We start from the raw sequence: 13,831 nt of genomic DNA on the forward strand, positions 1-13,831 counted from the left end.
ACTTTTTGGATAAAAATTTTTAAGGTATCACATCACTCTTGGCTCCTCCTTGTAAGACATTCACAGCAAGAACACGTTTTTCTACCACAATGGAAAAAAAAAAACTTTTCGACACTTGTCCAGTTTTATTCCAATATTAACAACTGCTTGGAAAAAAAAAAAAAAAAAAAAACGGCACAAAATTTTATGCACTTACGTGACATTTTTTTAAAAAGGCAGTACTTCGAAAATTAAACAAACTCACAAAGTATATTATTTTAAGCAATAACAAACACTTGTATTATGATTTGCATTCTTTGAAACGTAATAACAAACACATTTTAACGATGAATTGTCCTGGCCACCATTTTCTGCTTACCTTAAGCTCAATAGCCAAGGGACATAATTCAATAATCAATTATCATACAATCACCATCATAATACAAACTAGAGATTGTTTACTGATCAAATTTGATTTTATATAAACAATAATGGATGAATCTGGATGTAGATTTTGGTGTACAGCCATTTTTAACCTAACAGGTATGTACACAATATAGTTTTTGTACAATTATAATTTTAATATTGGGGTAAAACCAGATAAGAGCCGACTTGTCTTTTTTCTGTCATGTACCAAGTGTCAAGCAGAATTTTCATGGAGAAATCTTTCTTTTTTTTCCTGTTAATGAAACACATTGTTGTGCAACTGCAAATCCAACATGAACAAACCAATAAGTAATCAAACTTAGATCGTTCCATGGATTGTTTTTCATATTTCCACTGACAATCATTCGATCTCATTAACTCTTATCCTCAAACAACTCTCGGCCTTGATAAGTGGCAAAAAAAAAAAAAAAAAATGTTTTAAAAAAATGTACAAAGTTGAAGTGAATCTGCATTAAGGGTCTTGTACTTTGTTTTTGGCCCCAATTCAATTAAATCTGTCATCATTAAATCGATTCAATTAAATATACCATTATCATTAAATTAAATCAATTTCAGAAAATCATCTATTATGATTAGTCATATTATGTGTTTTCTTTCCTATCAAATAATTGTTAAAATGGCTACTTTTACAAACTTCTCTTCAAATGGAAAGAAAATTTGAAAACAATTAAAAAGAAAAGTTTTAAATTGTTTTCACTCAAACTTGCATAATAATTGTCAACACATGAAGTCTTGTTAAAAAAAAAAAAAAAAAATTTAGGATATATCAAAGACCGATCATTTCTGATAGGGTTATGGTTAGAGTTAGAGTAAACTTTGTGATAAATGTATGATGTTGAAAGGCCCAAAACTTCCTGATGACCCAAAGCAAAACACATCACTAATACTGCCCACTGATGACGCAATTAGGAGTGTATATTAAGAGGGAAATGACCGTCAGATCGGTGACCATCTTAAGTCAAAGATCTACCTAACTGTTGTGCACTTTGCCATTAAGCTTTTGAAGCTGCACAATGAGGACAGTAGAACAAGTATTCCCCGTTATGAAAACCAAAATGCTCCACTGGATGTCTGGAATTACACTGTTTGATCAAGTCTGCAATCTAGAGATACAATAGCATGTTGGACAATAATATCATTGAGAAACTAGCCTTTGCATTAGAAGGCGATGAGAAGTGACTGAAAGGAAGGCTGAGAATGCAATGGGCAGACACACTGCACAAATATGTCTGTAAAACTGACCTTCACTCAAACCAAACCTGTGATTGTGTCAAATGGAGACAAAAATCCATCATTGTAGATCCTGCTGTAGTTCAGGATTATTGCATAAGAAAAGGAAGATTGGAAGCATAAAGTAAAATTTAAAAAAAAAATCTTTTTTAATAAGGATTGTAACATTAAGAAGCAAAAAAGTTGTTTTTATCATGATTTATATCAAACACACACAAACATATATATACATTTTGATGAGATTAAATGGATTTGTTATAACTCCATTTATTCTCGTCAAAATATATATATATATATATATATGTATTATGTTATATTTTGAATACATGGAGTCATAATGAATCTGAACACTATTGGGTAGAAAATTAGAAATTAAAAAAAAAAAAAAAAAATGCACGTTTTCAATATTAATAGTCACAAGACTATTCGACTAAAACCATAAAAGTATAAGAAAAAAAAAAAAAAATTAATTCAACTAAAAGATAATCAAATTAATTTTTGTCCTTCTCATACATTTATGGCTTTTTTTGACTATTAAATGTAGAAAATGTGTACTTTTTTTTCTAATTTCTTTTTCCCCACCCTTTCTATGTAATATGTCCTCTTTGGATTTGTTAGAACTCCATTTATTCACTTATTGTTATATATATATATATATATATATATATATATATATATAGATAGTAAGTTAGGAAAATATATATGGCAATTAAGCTACACAGAATATTCCGCGTTTCATCCATACTAGGATTCGTCAGGCTTGATTTGATATTTCGGCTCAAGCTGCCAGATCTTAATCATAGAATGAATATTTATTAAGTTGAAGTTATTATTTCTGTACAGAAAATAAATGAGGCAAGAAAAGTATTCATTCCATAACTCAATCAACCGAGTCAAAATACTGGAATGAATCCTAATGTGGATGAAACGCGGAATATTCTGTGTAGCTTAATTGCCATATATATTTTCCTAACTTACTACCTAGCTCTACCTATGTATTGAGCACTGTTGAAGTAAATATTTAGTTTACTCATAAATTATACTTTATTATAGTAATTTATGTGATTAAATGAAGTAGTCATATATGTGTATATATATATATATGTGTGTGTGCGCGGAATGAAGTAATGAGCAAGGGTACAAACCATATAAAAATTTTAACACTAAAAACATGTTGATTGATTTTGATATTTTGGCTCAAGCTGCCAGATCTTAATCATGGAATGAATATTTATTAAGTTGAAGTCATTATTTCTGTACAGAGGATAAATGAGGCAATAAGAATATTTATTCCATAACGCAATCAACCGAGTCAAAATATTGGCATGAATTAACACTTTAAACCTGTTTTTGTGTCAATTATTTTACATAGTTGGTTTACTTGCTTGTTATCGCATTATGTATACACACCAGTTCATTTTTATTGCTCATATATATATATATATATATATATATATATATATACAGTAATTTATAAAATATATATGGCGATTAAGCTACACTGAATATTCCACGTTTCATCCACTCTAGGACTCTTCAGGCTTTTTTTTTTATAGGTTTAAAACACTTATTAATTGATGCAAAGTTCACAAGGTGTTTCGTTGCACATAAGCCTGAAGAGTCCTAGAGTGGATGAAACACGGAATATTCAGTGTAGTTTAATCGCCATATATATTTTATAAATTACTAACTAGCTCTACCTACATATTGAGCACTTTTGAAGTAAATACTTAAAGGTTACGCATAAATCTATACTTTCGTATATTAATTTTATGTGAGTAAATTAAGTAGTTATATATATATATATATATATATATATATATGAGTAAAAAGATGTATAATTGTAAATTATGAATCAGCTTCAAAAGGAAAAACAAAATCAAATTTCGTTTCGGAAACGATATTCATTTTATTCAAATTGAGAATAAGCATAGAAAATAATTGACAAATACTTTTGTTTTCAAATACGATCTCCTCATCAGCACAAAAAAAATGTTGTTTCTGAAACGATCGTACACTCAATTTGATTTTGTTTGTTTTTCTTTTTAAACTGATTCATAATTTACAATTATCAATCTTTCTACTCAATATTAATATAGCTCTAGGATAAATATACCTATTGAGCTTATTATATATCTACATTACTATGAGCACTGTTTCTTTTAAAGTATAAATACATTAAAATAAACTTTGCTCTTTAGACTCCAGGTCTAATTCACTATATATATATATATATATATATATATATATATATATATATATATATATATTGTTATAATGGAATAATTCCAGGAGGAAATCCGGGTATGAGAGCTCAATGTGGTAAACAGAGCAATAACATAAAAATATAACACGGAAATTACATAATTGTCGATGCAATAATTTATTTCAACCTTATGGTATTTTCAAGCATCTAAACTAGACAATTACATTTTTGATACTCATTTTTGATAAATTATTGCATCGACAATTATGTAATTCCCGTGTTATATTTATATATATATATATATATATATATATATAAAAGAGTTAATAAAAAAAATACCAATACAAAGTATTTTAATTCAATAAGCCATTTTTTGTCAAGCATAAATCCCCAAACAAGTGTAGATTGTCATGTCAAGCATCCAATTTAAGAAAACCTGTTTAAATAATCTGATTTAAATAATACAATTTTTTTTTCCAAGAGTTTTTATGGTTCATTTTTTTTTTTTATTGTTTAATAAGTATGAAATAGTAATTCTTGTGGGGATAATGTATTAATAAGAATGCAGTGAGGAACCAATTACATATAACACATATACCTATGTAGAACATAGATTAAGTTATGTATGTTGATAATATTAACTTTGGAGAAATCCTTAAAACTGCTGGCTCATCGCTGTTTCAAAACAACTTATTACATTTCTCCACAATTTTGCACATATATTTTTAAAAAAAAATTATATTTTATGTAAATAAACAAACAAACAAAAAACATGAGTTCAGAGTTCGACCTAATTAAAAAAATAAAGATTTTTATGTATTTTTGTTTTGTTTTATGATGTACATCTCTGTCTCGGAACGCAAAATGTCAAATTCCAAAAACCATATAAATTAATCAAGTAGTTTTTTCATATGTAGAAAATCATTTTTCATTTTACAATTTTTTTTTTTACAATTTTAATAGTAAATTGTAACAATTAAAAAGGCTGATTTTGATCACTGTAGTTCGAATTGAGTTATCTCCTTTTATTTACGAATAAATAGCTTCCTCAAAAATGTTCATTTTCTTAATTAAAAAAAACTACTTGATCAATTTATATGATTTTTGGAATGTGACATTTTCGTTTTATGAAGGGTACGTACATCATAAAGATTTTTCTGTATTTTTTTTTTTTTAATTAGGTTAAATTCTGGACTTGCACCAAAATATTTTATAGCAATTTAAATTGCACACCTGAAATACTTGAAAAAGACATCTTTTAATGCTGGAATTTTGAATATAGTGCATGTAGATAAGTAGTCAGGATAAAAGGGAAATAACTCTGTCTGTAAAAATAACAAGTAAAATAAGCCCGGTTCTGTTATGAAATGAAAAAAAAAGAAAAAAAAAAGAAAAGGGGTTTTATTTTGATTTTCATTAGAGAGTGGAGTTTATTGCTCTTGTAACATTTTACAAACCAACTAAGTTCCCCCTTCTGTCTTGCACCATTTATTTATATCGGCCATATTCAAAATTTCAATATGATAAGACTTTTTTTTTCTCCACCATTTTGCACATATATTTCAACACTTACTATAATTTACTGTTTTTTGTTTCATTAAAAAAAGAAAAAAAAAAAGAAACCCATATCTTTTGATAAAATAAGTGTTTTAAATAGTATTGAGTGCCATGTTTTAGGAGTTTCCCTAAAGTTAATCTTAACTACCCTCCCATATATATAGTATTTTAATTCTTTAAGCTCTTACACAAAGTGGGTTCAAGTTGAACAGTAATTAAAATACTAGAGCTCAAAATGTAACAAAATCATGAAAGTCTGAATTTTTAGTTGAAAACATTTTTTTTTACTTCCAAACAATTGTTTCAAGCTCACTGATGAGACTGATTGAAAAATAGCTTGTTAATATAATTAAAAAAAAAATGTATGATTTAATATGATCGAAATGATCAGAATAAAAAAAAAACGTTTTAATGTAAAAATTGAAGATATTATGTTTCTGAATTTTTGAAATGATGATTGATAATGCGTTTTATTTACATTCTTCAGACTACTGTTCCCATTTTGAGTGTAATTATCACAATCTTTCGGTCAATATAACCTTCGACCTTCTTTAGGTGTATCTTGTCGAACTTGGAAATCTTTGTCACAAGAACTCGTGGCGTAATGGATAAAGTACTTGTTAAAATTCAGTTGTAAGCTACACTCTTCTGGAGGTTGCGGTTCAACCCTCAGTGTGGGCAACACTCAAAATACAATTGCAAATTATTTAGAACTTCTACCTGGTCATGTGGATTAAATAAAGGGTTCTATTCGAAATTCCATACAGATTCTTGAGTTTGACAGAAAGATTCCAGAGTTCTGAAGAAGGTCAGAGATTACATCAACTGAAATGTGAAAATAACACCCAAGATGAGAATAGTAATTTGAATAATCGAAATAATAATACTATTCCCTTTATATATATATATATATGTGTGTGTGTGTGTATGTTGATTGACGTTTTATTTTAAACAATACTGTCAAAGGTTATCATACTTTTGCTATCAGCTGTGAACAACTTTATCTCTTTTTTTTAGTTTTTCTGTTTTAAAAACAAACAAACAAAAGAAGCCCGCATTTTAAATCCTGTATAAATGGTCGAGACTTACCGAGCACAGGGGAATCTTATAATTGCCTTTATATGCAGATATATCGTCAGAGTTGAACGAAAGTATTTCTTAATTAAAAAGTTAAAAAATACAAATAAGTTACCTATATGGTGTTAATCACAAGTGAAACTTGCATTCCAAGTAAAAACACTGTGATATACATAAATATCAATCAGAAATAAGTATCGTCACCAAAAATTTTAAAAAATAAATGAACCGAGTAGAAGATTAATTACAAGTCAAAACCAGTTTTATTGCATTATGCACTGTTGAAGATTACTCTAAAACCAGGGGAGGTAATGCAGTCTGTCCTTTTGGCAATCGGTACTTCTCTTATAAATCAATTTTATCATAGATTGCAGTTTTATTGGATTACATCTTTCACGTTTACTTTGTTATATGAAAAACTGATTCATCTCTCCTTCTTTATGAGTTCTTCCGGTACTTCTATTAAAAATGGTAGTGCAAAATAATACGATAAGATTAATTTTTACTTTTTAATAAAAAGTTTTAATTAATCTTCTATTCAATCATTTTTTTTGGTACTTTTACAGTTTAATGAAGACATTAAAAAAATGAAAATATAAAAAAAAAAGTTATATTGTACATATCCGTTTTGAACTGAAGTTCTCAAAAAAAAAAAAAATTAAATAATTCGCTTGATTTGATCAAATAGTTTCTTTTAACAGCGGAAAAACATGTTTTTATGACAGCACGCTGGAGGCAGCCATGTTTGGATTTTTAGAACACGCCATGGGGAGATAACTCAGTCTAAAGCGTCGACATCCCCCTCCCCATCTTAAATACTAGCTTTTCTTTCTAAAAATCAAAACATGGCTACCTTTTGATCGGTATCATAACAAATTGTTTTTCGCTGTAAAAAAAAAAAAAAAAAAAAAAACCTATTTGATAAAATTAAGTGAAATTTTTTTTTCAGAGAACTTCATTCCATAACGGATACGTACAATATAACTTTTTTCTCAATATTTTCATTTTATAATGTTTTGATTAAACTGTACAAGTACCATTTTTTTTTCAAATTTTTCGTGAGGATACTTATTTCTGCATGATATCTTCATACATCAAAGTGTTTTTAATTGGAATGTGATTTTCACTTGTGCCTCATACTATATAAGCACCTAGAAATATATTCCTGAATTCCTACATTTTTTACTTAATCTTTGTAAGCTTTTAATTCTTTAATTAAAATAATTTTTTTTGAACTCTTATGATACTCCGACATATGAAAAGCAATGTTAAATTTTGCATCACTAAAAAATAAACTTTCAGTTATAAGTAAATCACTTTTTAATTTATTTTTTTTTAATTTATTTTTTTTTTTGTAAATTTATTTGAGAAATAGTGACTTTTCAATATGAGAAAATATACTGAATTTTTAAATATTTTTGTTTTATTTTACTAATTGTCTAGTATACATGATAACAGAAATAATGATGATAATGTTCTCTAATGTATATCCCCCTCCAAAACAAAACAAAAAAAAACAAAACAAAAAAGCAAGCTACTAAAAGACTGCTTTATTTCTAAGTAAATAATCCCCAACAAAAGCTCTAGCAAATATCAGAGAAATATCATCCAAAATTTAAAATAATTTAATTTATGTTTCAGAATTTGTTGTGATGAGAATTGATAATTTTGTATCAAGTGCTTGTGCAGTATAATGGAATTTTGAACAAATGCACTTTAGGTAAAAAAACACTATCGCATACTTCCAGAAAAAAAAAAAAAAAAGATCCAGTAGATGTGCTAGATCTATTTTTCACAAAAAAATCATAGATACTAGTGGTCAGATATTTTCTGGTTTTTTTTTTCTTCCTTTCAATGACAGACTTCAAGGAAAATAAGGGAGATAAGTCAGTTTGTCATGCAGAATTAATCACACAACTCTTCCACATTAAAACATACAAAAAAATTCGATAAATCAATAAATTCTATTTTTACTTGTAATTATTTTTCTATCCGATCATTTTTCAAAATTTATACTAAATTCAATACAACATGCGTGCATGATAATGTTTTTACCTGAAATGCATTTGTTCAAAAACCAAGTATATTGCTCAAGCATCTTATACAGGGTGACCCCCCCCAAAAAAACAAAAGCTAAATGGAGGCCATCTAGAACATTTGCTGTAGAACGGAGAAAAAAAGGCCAAAGACCCTAGTGTTTTGATGTGATGTTTTGAATATAATAAACTAGTTATGACCAAAATTTCATTTCATTCGAACAAAACACTAAGAAACGGGGCCTAATTAGAGTTGGGGCCTGTTTTTTTTTGGGGGGGGGGGGGTTACCCTAACATTCCAGTCGATATAACCTCTGATTTTCTTCAGATACATCTTATCAAACTTGGGAATCTTTCATGTCTAATTCGGAAAGCTATATGGAATTTCAGACTGAACCCTTTATTTAATCCAGACAAGTAGATTGTTCTTGTTTCATCAGTCGTGACCAAGTAAAAATGTTAACTATTAAGTTGTTTTTAGTTTTTATCACCTGATTAAACCCTAAACCTTCAGAAGAAACTCACTTAGAATCGATTGCTAATCAGCGCCTTTATCCATTGAACCACATAGCCATGTTGCTTAACAACCACTTCTAAGTGACAATCTTGTATAAAGGTAAAAAGTTCAATCCTCACTACAAGTGATAATAACTAAGAATTAAATAGTTATGGTGTTTTGGAGAGTTTGTGCATACACAAATAAAAACGTGATTGGTTGGCAAAAAAAAAAAAAAAAAAAGGGAATAGGCAGAGTATACATTACTATGGTAGTAGTTTTTATGTTTTTTTTTTTGGTACACTTTAATGCAACATAATGACATTAAAAAAAACATTACATAAAATTCTTTTTTTAAACTAAGTGATCCTTTTTATTTTGCTTATCTACAAAAAATTAGTGGACACAAGCGGTACTTAGTATTAGTTAAAAGTAAAGTTGTTTTTTTGCATAAAAACACAATTTATCAAGAGGTAGAAACTAGGTAAAGATGAAAATTAACATACCCAGGTACTGTACCAACACTGCTTAATGAAAGGATATAAACAAGTAACTAATTAGTTACTAATTAATTAATATTTGTGTGGCTGACAGAATGAAGACAATCTACCCCGCGTGGATTATATAATTAAAAAACATAATTTATAAAGCAGTCCAAGCTAGATAAAGATGGAAATTAACATACCCAGGTACAAAAACCACTGAAATAGTTTAAATAAGTTAAATCTTTTTTAATATTAGTAAGTACTAAAACTAAATGTGGAAAAAATATTAATTTTTGATGGATACAAAAAAGGAATTTTTATGCATTTAAACTGTCGAATAGAAAGTCTTTATTTCAAACTCTGTGTTGCTTTTACTGATATCTGTTGGTCTCCGAAGAACTGTATGACAGTACAAGGACAATATTTTCCGTCATGACAGCAAAACATGTGTAAGACAGTAATGAAGAAAATATAGGCATTCTCCTATATAATTTAAGAACAAACAAACAAAACAACAAATAAAAACAAACAAACAAAAATGATGATTGTAGATGAGTTCTTTCCTTTTATCATTGAAACAAGAACATATTACCTCTATGGATTCCCAAGTTTGAAACGATGCACTTGAAGAAGGTCGGAAGTTACATCGACTGAAACATTGTGAAAAATTAGAACCAAGATAAAAATAGTAGCTCAAAGAATACATTTAATTTAAATTCTCACCTTATTCCTTTGATTAATGTAAATTTAAAGATCTTGTTTGGAGATAATTTACTTAAACTGAACCAACTTTTAGTAACTTATCATGCTTTTTTTTTTTTTTTAAAGTTTTGTACCCAATAACATTTTTCTAAAAGTGAACATCTATAAATAAAACAAAAACAAAAACAACAAAAAAAAATAACAACAGAAGATAAAAATATAACGTAAAGAAAATGAAGAGTTAGAGACTATATTCAAAGGGAGGCTACAGTTTGTAAACCCTCAGTAACACTAGAAGTGATGTACCATTTTCCCACCATTAGGTTATGTTTAGATACCATGTATTTCCTACTACCAGTGTTCATCGTTCAGATTTGGTAATGGGAAGTCAACCCCGAGAGAGCAGAGGGAATAGGAAAAAAAAAAATTTTTTTTATTTTTTTAGAAAGCTTCAGCCTTTTTGATCACTTTTTCTTTCTTTTCTTTTTTATTTTCCTTGCTCTAAAAAGAAAAATTTGTTCGTTTAATCTCTTGACTAGGCAAGTCGTAAAGCCGCTGCAAGACTTGTACAAAAATCTGAGCCGTTTCCAGTTGAGGCGATCGATCTCGTGCTCTTCTTTTGGGTGGTGGCAGCGAGGAAAGAGAGGGAAAAAATGAAGGGAGAAAAGCTGAAAGAGAGAGAGAGAAAAAAAAAACTGCGTAAGAATTAAAAAAAAAAAAAAAAAAAATCTCAAAATAACGAAAATAAAATTTAAAAAAAAAAAAAAAAAAATAATTTTTTTTTTTTTATTACTACAGAGGTCACCACATATCAAGGCCCGGAGGTCACTCTAAGATAAGGGTTAAATGTAAGGTAGATGGTGAGAAAACAATGTCATAGTGAAAATTAAGTTAGGCAAGATTTTCTAAGAGGATGCCTCAACAGGAATTGATTCTTATATAATACTTGTTGAAGTATTTGTCTTAGGATGGGTTTATAACATTCCTCATAGTAGGGATTCCAAACCAAAATTTTATATTTATTATATCTAAAAGCTTTTAATACAGGCACATAGATCTTTGCAAAATGTAAACAACTAGCCTGGGTGCCCAGCGTTGCTCGGGTGTTTGGAGGTGTGTGTTGAGCGAAAAAAAAAAAAGTACCGCGAAGGAGGAAAAGAAGTAGAAAAAAAAAAAGTGATGTCTTTACTGTTACGTCCCTCGCCAAACCGGAAGTGGCATAGGTTTAAATTAAGGCTAGTCAATCGAAAAGATGGGATGACTTTCGAAAATATTGGTGAAAAAAGTGACCCCCTCCTTGTAGAAAAGTGCCTAGTTGAGGGTGAAGGAATTAATGTTTTTAGCCAATTTTTCGATATTTGTCGCTCGAAGGGCTGAGCTTCAAAATGATACTGATCTCATGCAAATCTGTCGCCTTCGTCGAAAGTTTTAGGCAGACATACAAGCATACATTTAAACAGACAGGTAAGATTTATATTACAGGTGACATTGTATTTATTTTGGTAGCTCAATTAGCCACTGAATTATTTCCATTCAAATTTTATTGAAAATTAGAAAATTTGTCATCTGGTATGCTATTGGTCGAGAAGCCAATTTTCACTGATTATAACTATAAATGCAGACTTCAAACAAGTGGAAAATCCTTATAAATGTAATGTTATTTTGTGATAAATGAAAATTAATCATAATGGAAGCAATGTTCAGATAGTTAAGATAATCCTGAAGGTTATATTCTATCAATTACACATATCAGTCCTTAACTTAAGTTTTTGACATATTCAACATACAGAGAAAAGAAAAAAAAAAAACTTACAAATTTTCTAATTCAAAATTTCCCATCTCGTTTTCCATTTAAATCTCACTCTCTCACTCTCCCTTTCAGTGGCTCAAAACTTCTGTTGTTGGTGTGTTGATATTTTGTGTTGATTGACCGTTACTTGTAAGTTCTGTGGTAGATTGTATTGTTCCTGACCCTTTCACTGCTTCAGGTTCTATGACCGTCAAACCTTCTGCTGCTGCAGTAGGTTCTACTGCAATATCAGATGTTTTGAGCACTGGGCTCTCCTCTCTAGCTTCCATAGCAGGTTCCACCTGCATGTCAGCATCTGTTGGTCGGTTCTCTTCATCTGGGACGTGCATATTTAAGCCTTCCATTTCAGTTACAGAGTCACTAGGTGTCGTCTGAGGCACCTGATGAGTCTGTAATGGTTCTTCGTGAATCAGGCTTTCATTTAGACTCAATTCACTTGACTGTGATGACAAACCAAGTTGAGATGACTGAGCCTTCAAACTGGACCCTTCGTCCTCTTTTATTTGCATGTGATATTTGTAAATGGATTCTGTGGATGCTACCGTCCCTTTAGAAAACAAATAAAAAATTTATAAATCATAAAATCATTGATATGAATCATAAAATTTACAAAACATCATAACTATAAATCATAAAACTTACAAATCATAATAAATCATAATCTTATAAATCATAAGAATAAATCATAATCTTATAAATCATAAAATGACATACCTTTAACAAGTCTAACAAAGATTACAGTCAGTGCCTTGATAGCATTAACATACCATTGAATTGTTTCATTTGTTAGTTGAATAATAATAATAATAATAATAAAACTCAATCAGAATTGCTTTCAGCTGTAAAGATAAATTTCAGTCAACTTACCTGAACTTAAATTGAACGTTCTTCCCTTAATACTTTCTTTCGTTGGTGGTGACCACCAATTCAACAATGAACCAACCAAAGGCACTTGTCTTAACAGACCCTGTGAAAAAGTTTGGAATTTCAAATTACGAACTCATCATTAAAATTACACTAACAATTATTAAATAACATTCAGAAGATGTAATTAATAAAGAAGCCATAGGTATCAAGTCAAACAAATGGTTTAGTCAGGTTTTTAACATCAGGTTTATTTAATTGCTAATGCAGTCCCTAATTTTGTTTATGACCTTGTATTCATGAAAACATTTTTTTTTAATGCCACATTCATACAAGTCCTTAGGATTTTTAACTGAAAACAAACTTCTTTTTCTTGAAATCTAATCAGTTTAATATTATGAATTAGAGCTTAAAGAATAATTTTCTTCTCCCTTCAAAGGAAGATACTACAACATTTAAAAAAAGAATTCTTCTTCATTTTCGTTGGTTTAACATCCATTTTATATATTGGCATATGTTAGACCGCTTTTAAAAATTGACTGCCAAAGTAACCTATCTTTGGTCAGATTTTTATTTCTCCCAAGTCCATTCTTATCACTTCCTCCAATGTTTTCTTTGACTCCCACCTGGAATGACTGTACTAGCTCAATTATTCTAGATCTATTAATCGAGAAATTCCCATCCATTCTTTCAACGTGACCACACCATTGAAGCCTCATGTTTTGCACACATCTCCCTATACTGTCCAAATTTAATTTGCTTCAGAGTTCATTAGATTCACACATATCTTTAAAACTCATATCACACATCACTCCTATCATTTGCAAACTTTTTCTATACATGCAACACATGTCCTCAACCCTTACTGGCCAGGTTTCACTTCCATACATCATCATCATGCTGTGTAGATATGCCTACTAGACTCTTCCCTTGGTCGACAGT

General features: G+C 29.3%; 1 protein-coding gene across 2 annotated transcripts in view; it reads right to left on the minus strand.

Annotated features, from left to right (window-relative positions):
- Positions 1 to 10,054: 10,054 nt before the first annotated feature.
- Positions 10,055 to 13,831, minus strand: part of LOC145285951 (putative pyridoxal-dependent decarboxylase domain-containing protein 2) — a 153,580-nt gene continuing 149,803 nt past the window's right edge. For both annotated transcript variants that reach the window (XM_080134471.1, XM_080134472.1), the window contains exons 22-24: positions 12,893 to 12,992; positions 12,029 to 12,572; positions 10,055 to 10,883 (exon numbers count right to left, since the gene is read on the minus strand). In XM_080134471.1, coding sequence (XP_079990597.1) covers positions 12,094 to 12,572; positions 12,893 to 12,992 — 579 coding nt within the window. In that variant the 3' untranslated portion in view covers positions 10,055 to 10,883; positions 12,029 to 12,093. The remainder of the gene's footprint in view (positions 10,884 to 12,028; positions 12,573 to 12,892; positions 12,993 to 13,831) is intronic.

The sequence above is a fragment of the Euprymna scolopes genome, chromosome 10, assembly GCF_053919585.1.
Source record: "Euprymna scolopes isolate OS-2025 chromosome 10, ASM5391958v1, whole genome shotgun sequence".
Classification (NCBI taxonomy): Eukaryota; Metazoa; Mollusca; class Cephalopoda; order Sepiida; family Sepiolidae; genus Euprymna; species Euprymna scolopes.